This window comes from Notolepis coatsorum, assembly GCF_963971535.1.
Source record: "Notolepis coatsorum genome assembly, chromosome: 6".
Lineage (NCBI taxonomy): Eukaryota > Metazoa > Chordata > Actinopteri > Aulopiformes > Paralepididae > Notolepis > Notolepis coatsorum.
The window spans coordinates 156,822,090-156,840,135 of record NC_140170.1 but is presented as its reverse complement, the minus strand read 5'-3'; the positions used below and the strand labels follow the sequence as shown (position 1 = coordinate 156,840,135).

The 18,046-nt window shown below is 43.5% G+C and overlaps 1 protein-coding gene across 1 annotated transcript in view; it reads right to left on the bottom strand.

Annotated features, from left to right (window-relative positions):
- wdr1 (WD repeat domain 1) overlaps nt 1-18,046 on the bottom strand; it is a 37,914-nt gene that overhangs the window by 6,963 nt on the left and 12,905 nt on the right. The window contains exons 6-10 of the mRNA XM_084317181.1: nt 10,343-10,420; nt 9,788-9,868; nt 6,353-6,586; nt 3,412-3,512; nt 2,461-2,637 (exon numbers count right to left, since the gene is read on the bottom strand). Of these exons, the coding sequence (XP_084173307.1) occupies nt 2,461-2,637; nt 3,412-3,512; nt 6,353-6,586; nt 9,788-9,868; nt 10,343-10,420 (671 nt within the window). The remainder of the gene's footprint in view (nt 1-2,460; nt 2,638-3,411; nt 3,513-6,352; nt 6,587-9,787; nt 9,869-10,342; nt 10,421-18,046) is intronic.

Genomic DNA, 18,046 nt, shown 5'->3' with positions numbered 1-18,046 from the left:
CTACCCAAACCAAAAATGCCTGTGAAGGGTCCCATCTAATGGAACAGTGGGACCATATTCTAGACCTCCATGTGTCCCATCACGGGCTAATTGCAATGCAAACCTCTACACAGAACCGTTGAACGTCAGTGATGCCTGCAATCTGTGCCAACAATCCCCTGCTAATCTCATTCACATGTTCTGGTCTCGTCCCAAGTGAATAACCTTCTAAGTGGAACATACTAGAAACTATAAGCTGGGCTTATGACGTGGTCACTGCCCCAAATTCTATATATGTCATGTTTGGTGTTCCAACAGATACTGGCCTCTCTGTTGCTATGGCAGCAAGCCCTGGCCTTCTCTACTTTACTGGCCAGATGTTTGATTCTACTGAAATGGAAGCGCACGTCTCCCCCTGCTCACGGTCGATGGAAGTTCCATATAATGTTAAACTTGAGAAACTTCCTTCTTGACACACTCCTTTCTCTCAGAGAGATAGCCTTCCATACATATCCATCTACACACACTACCCCCCTTCTCGCTCTCTCTACAAATGGCATTCAACTTGTACACACGTATGCACACACACACAGCGGTCTCATACGTAAGTAAAGTATACATCCTTATACAGATATATCTCTACATCATATTTATAATTCCAGATATCTCTGTAGTCTGTACATCATATCTATAATTCATATTATGCAGGTCAATGCTTCACTTGTTTTGTCTATTCTCCTGTATAAATAATTTGTTAGCTCGCCATTCTACAGAGAACTGGGCTATAGGGCCCATTGCCGTAGCCCCGGTCTCTCCATGTCGGTAAACTATATCCTTAATCATATCTGGTCAAATTATTCCACATCACTTCTCATGGGCTCGATAAAAGAAATTCCAAGAAACCTGGACCGCTTGTTTGGAATATATTGACCTGCTCAACATTTCACCAGACACGGAAGAGGGTTGAACAATTTGACTTTTTCCTAACGCCTCTTGTATCCAGCCATGTGATGTGTATGCAACCTGACAAATAGGCCAGAAACACTTATTGAATGTTGCGAGAGCTACTTTTCTGTGCTTTCCACTAGACAAGGGAATCACATTTCTAGGGGCTTCAGTTACGTCAGTTTAAATGCAGAGTTGAAGGAGGTGTTGAGACATGCATTGGTACGGGTGACACTTAAATTATATATATATATATTATATACACACACATACATACAGGTGCAGCTCAATAAATTAGAATATCGGGGAAAAGTACATTTATTTCGCTACATTGATGCAGTGCAAAAGGAGGCCCAACTAAGTACTGACTGAGTGAACATGTGAACAACTGACATTTCTATATAAAATATATATATATTTTTATTTATTAGTCTTATGTAATATAAAATAATTCTGAGATTCTCATCAAAAATAAAACAAATAAAGGCTTGAAATATTTCACTTTGTGTGTAATGAATCTATAATCTATGAGAGATTCGCTTTTTGAATTGAATCACAGAAATAAATGAACTTTTCCACAATATTCTAATTTATTGAGCTGCACCTGTATATATAATTATTATATATTATTTTTTTAAGTCAGAACTGCACCAATATGCATAACCTTGGGTTCATACCTGATGCTCATGTCAAGCCTAAAAATCTATAAGAGGTGACTTGCTGTATTGCTTAAAGGCCATAGGTGGTAATCCTTCCTATTTACAGACACACCTTCATAAACACAGACAATGCCACCACCACAAGGGGAGAGGCATGACATCCACACATTTACTGCATTAATAGGCGAGAGCAGTGCTCCACCTTGTGGTGAAAAGTTGTCAATTCTTACAGACCCTACTACAACTTGTTCCAACGCCCCCAACTGCAACAAACAATTGGAAACACTGGATCTCCTGTCATCTTCTTAACCCTTTCAGGCAGGAGGTTAACCCTTTCACTGTCACACTACAGACTGTTAACCTATAGTTCTATAGTGTGGTAGTGAAAGGGTTGAACTTCTGAAGTGTGGTAGTGAAAGGGTTAACCCTTTGTAGTGTGGTAGTGAAAGGTTAACTTTCTGTAGTGCAAGGTTAACCCTTTGTAGTGTGGTAGTGAAAGGTTAACGGTCTGTAGTGTGGTAGTGAAAGGTTAACCTTCTGTAGTGCGGTAGTGAAAGTGTTAACCTTCTGTAGTGCGGTAGTGAAAGGTTAACCTTCTGTAGTGCGGTAGTGAAAGGTTAACCTTCTGTAGTGCGGTAGTGAAAGGTTAACCTTCTGTAGTGCGGTAGTGAAAGGTTAACCTTCTGTAGTGCGGTAGTGAAAGGTTAACCTTCTGTAGTGCGGTAGTGAAAGCGTTAACCTTCTGTAGTGCGGTAGTGAAAGGTTAACCTTCTGTAGTGCGGTAGTGAAAGCGTTAACCTCCTGTAGTGTGGTAGTGAAAGGTTAACCTTCTGTAGTGTGGTAGTGAAAGGGTTAATGTGTGCCCTGGGTGCCTCACCTGTACTCCTTCTGGGTGAGGTTGGTGTTACGCAGCGTGTCGTCCATACTGCAGGTGATCAGCTCGCCCTCGTCGTTCACCGCCATCTTGCTGACCTGGTTGCTGTGGCCCTTCCCCGAGAACTCCCCGTTCTCCCCCGTCTCTGCGTCCCAGTAATGTGAAGGGAGGGTTAAGGGTCTAACCGGTGAGATGCATGGAGGCGGAAACCGATTAAAGCTGCTATTATTCTCCGTCCAGCATTTGATTTGTGGATCAGCCTACTGATCAGAGGAAGGAGGATATGTTTTTGAAAAGTCCAGCTTAAGGCTGCTGGTGCCTCTGGGAGTCTGGGAAACCTTTGTAGTGCATGTATAGCACACGGCGCTGGGCTTGAAGAATTATGCAGAACTTGCTCCATTTGTGTTGGACATGTAAACTCACTAATTTCTATGAAACGACCTACCCCACCTTTAACTGGTATATCAGTGTATATATAGTGTATAAACTATATATATTATATATTCTACTAAAATCCTGCACAATTGTACAGCCCGTCCTATATTCTATTATTTATTTATATATTCAATTTTATTCTACTTTAATTGTCTGTTAATGTCGATGCACCAAACGACCAAGACAAATTCCTTGTATGTGCAAGCTTACTTGGCAATAAACACTTTTCTGATTCTGATTAGCTAGTGTCCCAGATAATGTGAGCATGTAACCAGGGTGATGATGAAGCATATGTCATTTAGTTTACAACACAGATCCTGAGTGTCAATTGTGCTGTGACTGACATGCCTGAGTGTCTACAAACCCCAATAGGAGTGATCAGTGTTAAGGAGTGGCAATTGCTTGCCAGCCAGTAACCAAACAACCCATCTCAAGCCCCGCCCTCCTGTGAAGGAAGCAAGAGTTGTGATTGGAGGATCAAGGTAAAGAGGGTGGGGTTTGAGACGTCACCAGTTGTACAGTGAAAGGATATTGATGTGTCCGTCGTGACTCCCGGAGTAGATGTACGTCCTTCCCTCGTTTTTATGAACCGTTAGACACTGGATGGATTTGGTGTGACCCTGTGGAAAACACAATGGCATGTTACCCATCATTAGGCCTACGTCAGCCTGGGCAAGTGATCAACCATCATTAAACTAGCATTACGCCTACATCAGCCTGGGCCAACAATGCTTGCATTCATAGAACGTAATTTTTTATATAATTAGAACACATAATACATACACAAGGTAAAGAGTAAAAGAAGAGAGACAAAGGTCATACCAGAGATATCATAACACATTCCACCTCAGGTAAAACAGAAACATGTTTCCTTCAGGGCGGTTTGTAAAAGACCTTTAAAAAAAAGTATTCAAAGGAGCGAGTGCTTCAGATGTATTTTGCAGCCCATTCAGTGCATAAAAGTAGAAAGCCGTTTTACCAAGCTCTGAGTGCCCCCTGGGTACATTTAAAATAATCTGATTATTAGATCTAGTGCTATAGTTGCTGGTATAATAAGATAAAAGCTTGGATATAAGTATGTTGTTTACCTAACAATGTATTGACCATAAATAGCAACATTTGTAATTTTCTCCTCTGGTATAGAAAGGAGTGTGGACCATCTGTGGTAGATGAGCACCATTTTGATGGGCATTTGGCAGTATTACTCTTTCAGGAAAGTGTCAACTGTCCAAAAGTATAGTATCAGAGCAGACAATGACAACCATGCTAGTTGGACCATCATGCTGGAAAAGACTGTGGAGTCTTTTTGCCCCCACAACTATTTTTGATTTATGGAGCTTTGGCACCATTACACTTCCAGAAAACTCTTCCAACTGTCTTAACCGTTATCTTGGCAGCTACTGAGAGGGACACTTGTTCCAACAGTTATTCTGGCAGCTACTGTGCAAGTGCTACTGAAATGTTCTGAGTCTTTGGCATGTGATCTGTTGAATAATAATAAGCTTCAGTAATTCTGCATCATACCGGCCTGTAGACTGATGGCTGGGGAAGCTCAAAGAAACTAGTTGGATGGACATGGTGAAATTACTACTCAAAACCATTCATTTAACACCAGCTGTAATAACGGTCTAACTGTAAACCAAACACATCTAAATGTAAAACTGTATGTGTGGGGGAGCTCCAGTAGCTCACCGCGTACCTCGAGCGCTATTTCGGCGCCGGGGACAACCGTGCTCGTCACAGATCTGGGGTTTAGCGAGTTCGATTCCCGGACTGCAGCCGTGCCTTTCTCAGAGTGTCTTCCCCCCATCTGTACCCCCATTCAACCTGTTTCTGTCGGTCATTCTTGACCAGAGAAAATGCGATAAACGCAAAAAAGAGCCAGCGGAATGGCCAAAGTAAAAAAAAAAAAAAAAAAAAAACTATGTGTGTGGGAACCCAGTCCATAATCACAAAATGTTGTACATTTACCATAAGGCTTTCAACAGGTTGCATTTTGGACGTACCAATACCAGATGTTATGGATGCACTAATATCCATACTGGTACCAGATGTTATAGATGCACCAATATCCATACTGGTACCAGATGTTATCGATGCACCAATATCCATACTGGTACCAGATGTTATAGATGCACCAATATCCATACTGGTACCAGATGTTATCGATGCACCAATATCCACCATTATTTAAACAACTGCAACTACTCACAATTTATGAGGTCAACAAGTACCAAACAGGGGTTCTTATGTACAAAGTGATTGGTCTTCCTTTATCTTTGCCTAATTTCTTTCAAAGTTATTTTGAGTTTAATGCTCATTATCATGCACATCTCACAAGAAGAAATACAGACTTACGCATTCCTTTCTGTAAGACCTCTGTTGCCAAATTCTCATTTGTTTATCAAGGTGCAGTGATGTGGAATGATATACAAAATCTAACAGAAACGTGTTCCACTTTAAATACATTTAAAAGCAAGCTTAAAAGATAACTACAGATCCTGTAGTCTATAGTATCCATGTGTATTTGTGAGCAGTCTCCCCCCCCCCCCCCCACCATTATAATTGTTGTATAATGCTGTATTGTATGTATCTGTGTGTATGAGAGAGGTTTCTGTGTAGTCATCCTATATAGGTTTAAGAGGGGAGGTCGCTTATGCCTTGGGCTTTTTGACCTTTCCTGCACATTTGAACTGTTCTTATTTTATTCCAGAATGTATGTTAGTAAGTGCAAATAACAATAAACAAACAAACCAATATCCATACTGGTACCAGATGTTATAGATGCACCAATATCCAAACTGGTACAAGATGTTGAGCCTATACCAGGCTAATACACTGTATTGGAGAATTTCACCAATACTAACATCTGATATGAAGAGCCATGGGCAACATGTCAAAAAAACACTTGACTTTTTTTTGGCACAGAAAAGCGTGTTAAAAGTACGTAATGTATCAGCCAATACTTAAAATGTGTGAAACATCTTTGGAATCCTGTTATTACAGGATGCACGTATGAATGAAGTTAGTGGCAAAGATGCAAACAGAAAATGAGGCATAAGCTTGAAATATTTCTTGCTAAACCAACCAAACCTCTCATACATGTTTGGGAGGAGCCTGGGATCATGTCAGACCACATTTTCCTGTAGTGAAATTACAGTTAAAAGGCTGGGAGACAGTTGCAGGTGTGTGTAAACAACTCTGCAATGAGTCCTTAAAAAGTACTAGTAGTGAGGGGGATCGATTTGTCCATTTTCAAAGTCTTTTTTGCATCTCGTTCCAACTGCTGGGAGGAGCAAATTGGAAGGAGGGTTGACCGAAGGAAGTGTTAACACGGTGGAACATCTAGCAAGATATGATGAGCAGCTCTGGCGTCATGACAATTTTAGCAAGTGTATCAAATAAGGAGGGGTCAGACCAAGAAGGGTTTTGTAAATCGGAGTCGAGAGTGTCTACTGACCTTGACGGTGCGTAGGGGTCGGTCTGGGTTGTTCCTGTCCAGGTAGTTGATGTATCCCGACAGGGAGATGCTGAGGAGGTGGTCGTTCTGCCACAGGCAGCCCAGCTGCTGGTCCATGACGTCAGAGCCCAGGTTGAAGGTGGTGACAGCCGTGCCTGCGCCCACGTCCCACAGCTTCACCGTCTTGTCTCCTGAGGCCGAGATCAGCTGGGTGCTGTCCTGGCTCCAGCATAACTGAGAGGGAGGGGGGGCAAGGCAACTCAGTGTCCGGTGTTGGAAAACTGTACGCAGTACGTACTGGTTTTCAATTAGTCATCAAATAGTTCCCAGTGACTATCGAAGTCATTTTTAGGGCTGTCAATTTATCGCGTTAATTAGATTAATTAATTACACCGCTAATTCTCGCATTATGAAAATTAACTCAAAATAAGAATTTTTATTTAAAAAAGTTTTATTTTAATTTTCTTTATTTTTTTTATCTCATGCATTCCATAAGAACGTATAATAAACTTTTTTAAATGGTCCATTTGCATGTTCATGGTATCTGATTCTAGGGACATCTATGGATCTCAGGGAATGTATTCCCAGTGTGAGAAATACTGTGTCTGTTACTAAGCTTGAGTAAATTGTAATGAACCAAATGAGAATATCAATAAAAATGTATTTTAATTTTTTAATCTTTGACTGTGAATAACACGAAATAACTATATATATATATATATATATATATATATATATATATATATATATATATATATAATAACTAAAATTGACCAGACCTGAAATATCTAAGCAAATGAATAAATGGAAGATGATTAAACAGAAGGTTTTGTAGATACAGTACTGAATTCTGCCATCCGGACACATGCAATTTGAAACATGATTATAGAATATCAGGCCTAAAATGGTTATGCGATTAAAATGTGATTAATTAATTACAAATCCTGTAATTAATTAGATACATTTTTTTAATCGCCTGACGGCACTAGTAATTGTGAGTTTTGCCAGGTGTGTAGGCTACCGTCTTACAACCACAAAAGATCAGACGGTTAAACCAGAATAATTAAGGACAGTCTCATATTGAGCGTGAAGGTGACGGACGTTCCATTCTGACATAAAGCCTACAGAGGAGGCCGTCCATGCACTCCTGGAGTTGCCACCAGTGCCAGTCTATGCAAATTATGCCAAATGTTGTTTCCTTTATGAGTCAACACAGAGCACCATTTGTTCTGCATTGAGTGAGAATAACAGTATTAGCTCGCCCCTCTCTTGACCGAGTCCATCTCTCTCTCCCTCTCCCCTGTGTTGTTTCTTATGCAGGAATCATAACTAGTTTAACATAAATCGTTATTAGAGAGCAAAGGGTTGAACAAGATAAGAGGAATCTCTCTCCTTCAGTGCCCCAATGCTCTGTGTGCGTGCGTGTCTCTCCCTCTTGTGAGAGTATAGGGGCATTTAAAAATAGTCTCTTCCTTCAAGTCAGAAGGAATATCCATGGCATGGCAGTGAGACAGATCATTTGTAGGCATACAAGATGACAAGGTTTTTTATGTCTCTCAAGGAGGAGTGTGGTATGACAAAATCACAACATGCAATTTGATTGTAGAATATTTTGCAATGGGCTAATATACCGGGGTGGAGTAAGTGTGATCAATATAATTATTTATTTTATTTTATAAAAAGGTACCATACATATTATGTATGGTTTCATAATAGCAATGTACATATGCCCCCCTCCCCAGATAGAATTTATACTAATTATTAATATTATAGTCTCTCCAGCCTTGGAAAGGGGGCAAAGTAGATTTCATGCCCAGAAAGGTTGCCCAACCCTGGTATACGACCCAGAATGGCACAAATATAGGTTATACACTTTTTATATAGACTAAAGGCACTAATATAATGCTGTAGATAAGATGTGGCTCAAATGTTAGGAAGACAACTTTGAAACAGCCGAAAGGCCCTTTTTACATCACATGGGACCTAATTTGAAAAGGAAGACTTTAATTGAGTGCGTTTCTGCAGTACAAACAAGACTGAGGAAACGTCCATCCCAGCTGGGTGTGTTCACTCCCTAGAGAGCCCTGTACCTTGTTTTATCCCAGTTTAAGTCATAATAGCAAAACAATTAAAACTATTTTACCCCACATACAAAAGACAAATTCCATGCATTAACACTTTCACTGCCACTCACGAGATATCTCGGGTTTCCGATAGTTATGTTGAAAGCCACTCACGAGATTTCTCTGAATTCTTTTTTTTTTCTTTTTTAGCGATCTGAAATCATATTGCATCACGCGAGCCTACCCTAGTATACCAGAGCGCCGCCGGCGATCAGATGTGGAAAAAAGCGCCCCCTATCGTCTCCCAGATGACATAAGGGATTTTGGAATGGACTCAATGAAAATGGATGGGGGAAAAAATCCTGTACTCCACATTTTCCAGTCCACTGATGCAGCCGGGGTTATCACAGTTCATTCTGGAGCCTCTGAGACCCACGGAATCATGTACTGCACTGTACACACGTTGGATCCATACACTTATCGATTTTTTCTAATGGTGATCAGGAATTGGAATATACCAGTTGGATACCATCTGATGTCAGGTAAGGAATCTATGTTATCAGTGTTAGGATAATCAGACTAATTTTGATGAAGATATAGGCTGTTTTGTGAAATGGGCTCTTTCGGTTTCACTGTAAAAGTCCAAGAGGAAATGAACACGGCGATTATCCGTGCGCGGCTCGAATGTGCTTGCGTGCACGTATAATATTGATCATCTAGCGTTTATTTGAAAACGATTCATAAATAGGCAGACAAATATCAACGTTCTGGAATATTCCAGTAAAAGACGATTATCATAGAATGGTCTAGAATGAACTGTTTTTTTACCTCAAAACGGGTGCTTTTCTAAATGCTCTCAAACGGAAATGAAGCGATAAAAAACCAATCTGCCTTGACAGCACTGACTGGAAAAGGATTATATGATAAGCGACGGGCAGATTAGACACATAGCCATAATTTAAAACATAGATTAGGCGATATTAAGCGTAACATTGGCGCCGATGGTGGCATTGAAGCGCTACCTCTGGCGCCACCTCGTGGCACTCAAAGTGTTAAAGGTCACTCTAGTTTGCTCAGAACAGGGTGAATCTGCATTTCATTATGATGCCCCTCTATCTCATGAAATGTACTCTCCGAGTCCAACAGTCGTTAAAGCTCGAGATTCTCCCTTCCATTGCAGAGTTTAAAACTTTGATCTCCAACCATTGTCAATCAAGTTGTAGATGTTTTCATCAATTGTTATCCTTCCTCGTCTTATCGCCTTTATATGCCTTTGTTTGCTTAATTCTGTATGTACACTCGACGTGACGGGAAATGAGGGAAACCTCGGTTGCCTTTAGAGTTTAAATAAAGGTTTAAAATTTTAACTTACCGCATAGACTCCTCCTTTGTGGGCCTTCTCTCCACCCAGCGAGCCGATCTTCTCAGCAGTCTTTCCATCATACAAGAGGATCTGTGGAAACAGCAGTTAGGGGCGAAAGGTGCCTTCAGTGTTTGTGAAGGACATTATGAGTAGTATTATTTCTAAATTATATCTTTAAATGCCCCCCCCCAATTGAAAAAAAAAGGTTGATTCAAGAGAATTCTACAGATAAAATCAACACACTTGTGTCAATTAGACTTCTAGGGAAAGGTCAAAGGCTGAAGGTCAACCAATCGAATAGAGCAGTGATTTTCAAACTATGGTTCGGGACCAGGGAGTCGAGTCACCCAACATCCAGAGTACAGAACAGAGTACACAGCTAATGCTACGTTATCTTGACCAACAACAAGTTTGAGCTAAAATGAACTTGACATACGGAGGCTGATTTGAGGCTAGATTCTTCCCCTCAGCAACAGTTGTGATTGGAAAATCAAGAAAAGGGGGCAGGGTTTGAGATGGGTCCATTACGACAAGCAGTGGCACAACATAATACGTAACACTCACCTGACCGTCGGCGCTGGCGGTGGCAAAGCACTCTCCGTTTGGAGAGTAGCGCACAGAGTTGACAAACCCTGTGTGGCCCTGTGGCAGTCAGTGGAGAGACGGGGGGGAAAGAAAAAGGGATAATTATCCTTCAAGAAGCATTAATCTGTGCACACAATCAAATACAGGAATAAACCTACTGCCGGACTCTCGGGGAAAGGAAGGAAACCGTGTGGCCGCTTCTGGTTGAATTAAGGGTCATCTTTCATGTAAGCATGCCAGCTATTTAAGACGGCACATCCCCAATGGAAGGCCCATTTATCATGTCTGATGAGATATATAGTAACAAAGAGTCAGTTAATAAATTAAATATAATAACACAGGCGGCTGGGTGGTGCAGCGGAGATTGCGCTCGTCACCAATGCAAGAGACTCCGGTCTCAAATCCGGGTGTCAGCATTGCCTCCGGCTTGGGCCAGTCGCCATACTAACTCAATTGGCAGAGTTAGAGGGTGGAAGTCGATGGGTGGGGATTTGGACGTTGTGGACAGCGACTCCTACAGGTCGGTTGGGGGACGCCTGCACAGCAGAGACAGGAAGTAGCGGGGGTAGTGTGAGCCTCCCATGCGTTACACCTCGCCACTGAGAGTCGGCGCTGGCAGGTGAAAAGATGTGACAGGCTGCCTCCTTGTGTACTGGAGGGGACACGTGATGCAAGGCTTCTATCCTCCCTACAACCGACCAGTGGGGGGCATAGTCGAGCAACGTTCAAGACAGGGGAGAATTGGAAACTCGAAATTGGAGAAAAATAGAAAAAGTGGATAAAAAACAAATATAGTAACACAAGGAGTCAGTTAATAAATATAGTAATGCAAGGAGTCAGTTAATAGATATAGTAACACAAAGAGTCAGTTAATAAATAGTAACACAAAGAGTCAAATATAGTAACAGTCAGTTAATAAATATAGTGACACAAGGAGTCAGTTAATAAATATAATAATGCAAGGAGTCTGTTAATAAATATAGTAACACAAGGAGTCAGTTAATAAATATAGTAACACAAAGAGTCAGTTAATAAATATAGTAACACCAGTGTTTCCCACAGGATTTTCAGAGACTATGGGGGGTGAACCTCCTGTGTACATTTTAAATTTAAATGCATCAATCTAGTGCACTTTGAGAGCAAAATAAAGAGGCTAGATCTATGATGAACTTTGTGCTCAAAACACAAAATCGACTAGACTAGTGCTTCCCAATCCTCTCCTCGAAGCACCCCAGCCGTTCAATGTATTTGTTAAATTCCACCACCAGCACACCCGATTCAACTTAACTAGCCCTTTATTAGTTGAATCAAGGTGTGCTGGTGGTGGAATTTAACAAATACATGGAACGGCTGGGGTGTCTCGAGCAGAGGTTTGGGAACCACTGGACTAGAGCATACATTTGAGCCATCAAAGAAATGAAGCAAAAGTGGTTACCTGTGTTGAACTGGTTTATTTTTTAGAAAAAATATATATATAGTGGATTACTATTATGACTACTACCACTGCCAATACTACTGATACATCCCTATTGGCAGTTAATAAATATAGTAACACAAAGGGTCAGTTAATAAATATCGTAACACAAGGAGTCAGCTAATAAATATAGTAACAGGGTCAGCTAAGAATGAGTGGAGATTACAGAACATGCACTGCGGATGTACTGAGCAAAAAAAGAGATGCTGATTAACTATAAATCTAGGCTGTTGAAGGTTTCTCACACCTGTGATAACAAAGCCAAAACCTACAAAATCAGACAAAAGCGTATGAGTTTGTTTCAGTTGTTCTGTTGCAATAAAACACACACACAAGAACTTCACAAGAACTTAAGTTAAATAAGGAGAGCAAGCAAGACTGATTTAGTCTGATTCTACAGACGCATGTTCAACAGCCTGTTCTATGGCCCGTGTCAGAGTTTGTTGCACTAGTGAGCAGAATGCTTATTCTACTGAATGTGTAGTAGGCAAGGCCCAAAACCGCAAGTAGAAATATGTGATGCTCCATCGCTAAGCCAAGTCCAGGCACGCTGTACTCTCCACAATCCAATCAGGAATGTTGAGTGAGAGGCAGACATTTAGTCTAAGTGCTCAAAAACACACACCGGGTATGATGCATGCCCTCAAGTTTTGCTTGTACAGAAGTATCACCCCAAAATAATAAGGTAAACACCCCACTGTCCCAAATCAGAATTGAAAAGATCAGATTCCATGTGATTTGTGCTGTTCACGGTCATGAAATAATCAGTCACATACGAGCAAATGATAAATCTGATTTGTGCCTCTGTTGGCTGCAGTGTGAACGTAGCCCAAGTGTACAGAGTGACTGGTTCACAGATAAACTTGTCACCAAGCAGAGGGGGCAACACATAACATACATACATTTAGTTAAGTGCTCGAAAAAAGGAGAAAAACTGCTTCACTTTTTGAAGAGAGGAGAGCTACTTTGCACTCCCAAGAATTTATGGGGGATGTGAATTATGTAGCAGTGGAGCAGACGTACAAGGATACACTGTGGAGGAGCAGAATAGAACAAGCACAAGAGAAGTGCTAAAAATAAGAAGCACAGAAGAAGCCAAAACCTGAAAGCACTTCCCCTCATAGCTAGCAGCTAGTGCGACTTCCATATTTGGAGTATAGGCTCGTGCTACTTTCACTTTTTTTTCAACCAGAAGTGGAAAGCGACATGGCAGGATCTCGCCACAGTATAGACGTTTTCTCCCTCGTAAACCAGCTCCAGTGACGTCGACTCTTCCTCCGCTTTGCAGATACCCAACATCCCTTTCCCAACACTTCAAATCAGAAGGACTCAAAATTATATACTGTGGTGGAAACCAGACTGAATTATATTGTAGACAGATCTTCTGATCAAAATAGGTTTAATAGTCAAAACAATTAAAGGTCCACAATTGTTCACTATTTGGGCAATTTTACACAATTCCTGCGAGTCTATGGAACACATCTGTAAGGTTTTTTTTCAATAAAATGCATTGTTTTGTATTTTTAATGAAGTACTTTGGTGCACCACTTTCTCCCCTTCCAAAGTACTGGCTGTTTTGACAAATTGACAGTCACCCACCTGCACTGGCAGATACGCTAGCATGGAGGTAGGAACCTTTTCAAAGCGCACACACCCGCTCCGTCTCCGAGTGTGTGTGTGTGTGTGTGTGCATGTATGTATGGGCGAGTGTGTGTGTGTCTGTGAGAGGGAGAGACTAGAGGAGAGAAGCGCTGCCGGTAAAGCAAGTCTCATCTCAGCCGCGGCTGAGTCTCCTGAACAACAGCATGTAGCCCAAAAACTGCCACTGTCCTGGCCCATTGCTTGTGGAGCACGATATCATTAGGAAACTATTAGGACCACTGTCGAAAACTTTTGAGGAAGTGCCAACTATTAGGAACACTGTCGAAAACGTTTGAGGAAGTGCTGACAGTGGAACAGCTGAAGGTGGCAACTCTGCTGTGAAAATCACTTCCGCATTATTTCCACTCGCTGCTTGCCCGTTTTGCTCATAATTTTCAACGTTATGGTAACTCCTCGAATCACAGTTGGTTGTGGGCGGGCGGTGGCAGATCAGCGCCTCTTCACGTCACAGAGCGAGTCAATTCAGAATGGCTTGTTTCAGTGGGGGGCGTTCTTGTCTCAGCTGAACTGCAGAAACAGGACTTGGTACAGATTTCACATTTCGTCAGTGTTGGTACTACCCCACATTGCTTGAAAACAATGCAAAACACTGGAAAATGCCATTTTTACAATAGGGGACATTTAATACAAATGACATGTGGGTTAAATGAGCTTTGGCTGAGAGGAGTGCTCTCCTCTGGCCAGCTAGGAGACACTGAAGAAGAGGCAGAGACAATGATCTTAAGGCTGCGGTTACACCTTTCGTTTCATTTTCGTTTCATTGTCATACGCGTTTCGCCGCGACGTCCTGCGCCTCGAGTCACACTTTCGTTTTTTTTTTGTTTTTGTCACCTGAGCACACTGATGTAGTACACTGCCAAAGCAGTAGGTGGCAGTAGGTGGCGAACATGAAGGCAATTTCAACCAATAAGAACTTGAATGTGCCAATACACTTCCTGGTAGCTCCAGCAAAGAAAATGTCAACAAGGCAGACGCCTATGGGCGCCACCATCTTGCCTATTTACTCAATGCAGCAATTCTTTTTCAGCAAAGCCTAATAAAAGTGCAATAAACAAAACGGATACATTCACTGTGTGTTCTGCCTGTCATTTGTTGATGAAACAAAACTAACATCAACACAAGTGACCACCAAGAGCGGATAGTTTAGTCTAAAAAAAGATCGGTAGCATTGTTAGCTGCATGCTAACGTCAATGGAGTATGCCATTATAACAGTATAGCATTGTGGCTAGAAGCTAACGTTAGCTCACGCTATTTAGCCAGCACCAAACTGATGATATCGAGAGCTATCAGTAGTTAGATAACATTAGAGACAACGCTGTGTGTATTAAACAAAGGTGAATAGATGACTGGGCCATTTTGTTTAATGCTTGTTAAGTTGAAAGAGGAGCTTTGAGCTAACAGGATCCGTTACAAAGGGTCAGATTAAACCGAATATATTTATTGCTTGAGATATATTGTATAATATTTGTATATCGTTTGATATCCCTTGTATATTCTTTGTACATATACACGGAATATCCCTTTACCTAGGTACAAACCAGACCATAATATTCGTTCTCCTATTGGACAGCGACCCCCCAGGCACCAACGGCCATACCCCCAATGTCTAGTTCAAAGCCACCGCTAAGACATGTCTCAACATGCCCAGGTTTGCGCAGTAATACGAGACAGAACTGAGGTTGGCACTAGATAATTCACCTTACGTATAAATACGGCGCAGGTGGATACAGCAGCACTTAGTTCACTCCGTTCAAAGTATCAGTTCATTCAGTTCATCATTCGTTCAAAGTAACGTATCGTCTTATCAAACGTTAAAGCCTTCACCACGAGTCAACGACCAAGTGAAGTGAGCAACCTTGCGTCTAAATAGAGGACTTAGAACCGCGTGCGAATAGGATAGTAAAAGTGTCAGAGCTTAGTGAAATAACGTCAAGTACGACCTATTTAAATGTGAAGTGCCGTGCACAGGAGAATCTACACCGGTGAATGCAGAGCCTTTTCCGGCTGGATTATATTTCTTTTGGTACTGTGGCTGCTGGAGCAGAGAACCGTCTACCCCACTGCTGTGTGGGATCTACCCGTGAGGAGCATCACTCGAGCCCGTCTCTAGGAAGAGGCTGGCTGGCTTTCATCCATGCTGTCGCGCCTACTGATCGAGGGGAGTATATGTACCGCCTCCCGTAGCTGGAGCTTATTGATTCCTCGTTGATCCAGACTTTTGCATCCGAACATTCCTCTCCCCTGCTGGCTTACAACCGGAGGGAACCCCCCTTAGTATCTCCAGCTGACTACCATTGTACCTTATATAATTCTTATGCTACAGGTGGTATTCAATTATACCCATCGTACTATGCTCATGGACTTACGCTCTTGACCTACTTAAGTGTTCTTCGCCATATAAGCGCAACTCAATAATTCTCATTCTGTAACCTATCGTTGCTATAATAATAAATCCCTCTCACTAGAACTTTAGGTGTCATTGTTGTATTCTTGTGTGGGTGTTCACCATATATACCGTGTACTGTATGGCCAGTAATTAAAGTACATAACTAAGTAGTGGTTTAATAATACCATACTCTCAATACAGTCAGGGAATTGTACCCCTCAGTTACAATTGGTCCTTCGAGCCGGAGGGTATCAGTGTAATATCTAATATAATATTGATATTAACCATGGCCAGCGGTGAACACTCCCCAAGCAGCTCTCCCGAGCTAGAACGCCCGCAGCGCAGACGTCAGCCACCTCCCTATCTAGAGGCATACGCTGTCAGTCTAATACCTAGCTTTATAAAGACGTTAAATACGGATAAAATAAATAAAGCTGATAGTCAAAGCATGTCAAAACCTACCGACCAGGCGACCCTGCCAGTAGAGAACCCAGTGGGTTCTAACGTAACTGACCAAGCCCACGGGGGAGACCAGGGGGGACATGACATGACTATACCCCCAGACAACGTCAACGGGACGGTCCCCGGAGAGCTCCAGGATAAAGAAAGCGCTCCAGGGACAGAACCCGACCCACTACCAGAAGAGAAGCGCGCCCAGGAGACGGACCTCGAGGCGCGCCCAGAGAACAGATCTCCAACGAGCACTGCCAGAAGCCGATCACCTCCGTCAGTGTCTTCCCCCAGCGAAGCGGACAAGATGCTGGCGCAGGCATTCATCGCCACCCTGGCAGCCTCCACAGACGGCGATCGACTTCAAGCGCAACAACTAAGTGAGCGCGAACATTCTACCATGGAAAGAGAACGCCTCCAGGCTCAACAGACGAGCGAGCGCGAACAAGCTGCAGACCAACGAGAGCGCCTTCACGCGCAACTCCAAGCGCAAGCCCTTAGTGAACGAGAACACGCTGCAACCGAGCGAGAGCGCTTCCAGGCGCAACAAAGGAGTGAAGACGACCGCATAAGACTGGAGACCAGACGCCTTCAGACGGAAGAGAACATTGAAAGAGGCCGCGCCGAGGCACAGCGCGCCACCGCCAATGCACAGCGCGACGCCGCCAATGCACAGCGCGACGCCGCCCATGCCAGCGCCAATGCACAGCGCGACGCCGCCAACGCACAGCGCGACGCCGCCAATACCCAGCGCGAAGCACAGCGCGACGCCGCCAATGCACAGCGCGACGCCGCCCATACCCAGCGCGAAGCAGAGCGCGACCGGCTGCAGGCGCAGATGGTAGAACAATTGATTGCCATGGCGACACCCCCTCTCTCCGCACGGAGCTCCCGGAGATCATCACGACAAGGGTCTAGGGCACATTCCCCTACCCGACCAAGCGACCCGCGACCCCGCCAACAGGAGGATCCTGTCTGCGTCTCCGAACCCCCTCCCCGGCCGGTCCATACGAGACCCAGCAACCGGGAAGAACCGGCCCACGTCGCCGAGAGACTGACTAGAAGACTCCAGGACCTAGCAGAGGAAGAGGAAGAGGAAGAGGAGGAATGTCAAGCCGACCAGCAGCAACGTACTCTGAACCAGGAGGCCCAGTACAGCCCCGACCAGCAGCAACGTACTCTGGACCAGGAGGCCCAGTACAGCCCAGACGTCAGCCCCGAGTCACTGCGCTACAGACCCCCGACTCAACTCACGGGTGAGTTTGACGCACCGTCAGCACCGAGGAACAGCACCTGGGTACCCGGCCCCTGGTACCCACCAAGTACCAACCCACGACAACACGTACGGGGAGACTCGCCCAGGAGGCCTCTTCCCCAACGCTCACCGATGTGCCAGCCATCCATGGCATCGTACCTTGGCACACCGACGTTCCCAGACTTTACGCGCGAGGACAGAGCACAGTACACGGAACTACGGATGTGCTTAGAGACTATGATGTCCGACGTCCCTGATGAGACGTACAAATATGCTATCCTCCTCAAGCACCTGAAGGTGCCCAGAGCGCATAATATAGCGCTGGCATATTCCAACTCAAGTACCCCATACACCGCGGCTCTAGTAGCCCTCGACCAGCGTTATGGACGCATATGGGACTACGTGATACAGGAAATAAGAGATATCGACCGCCTCCCCCCAGCCAGAGACAATAG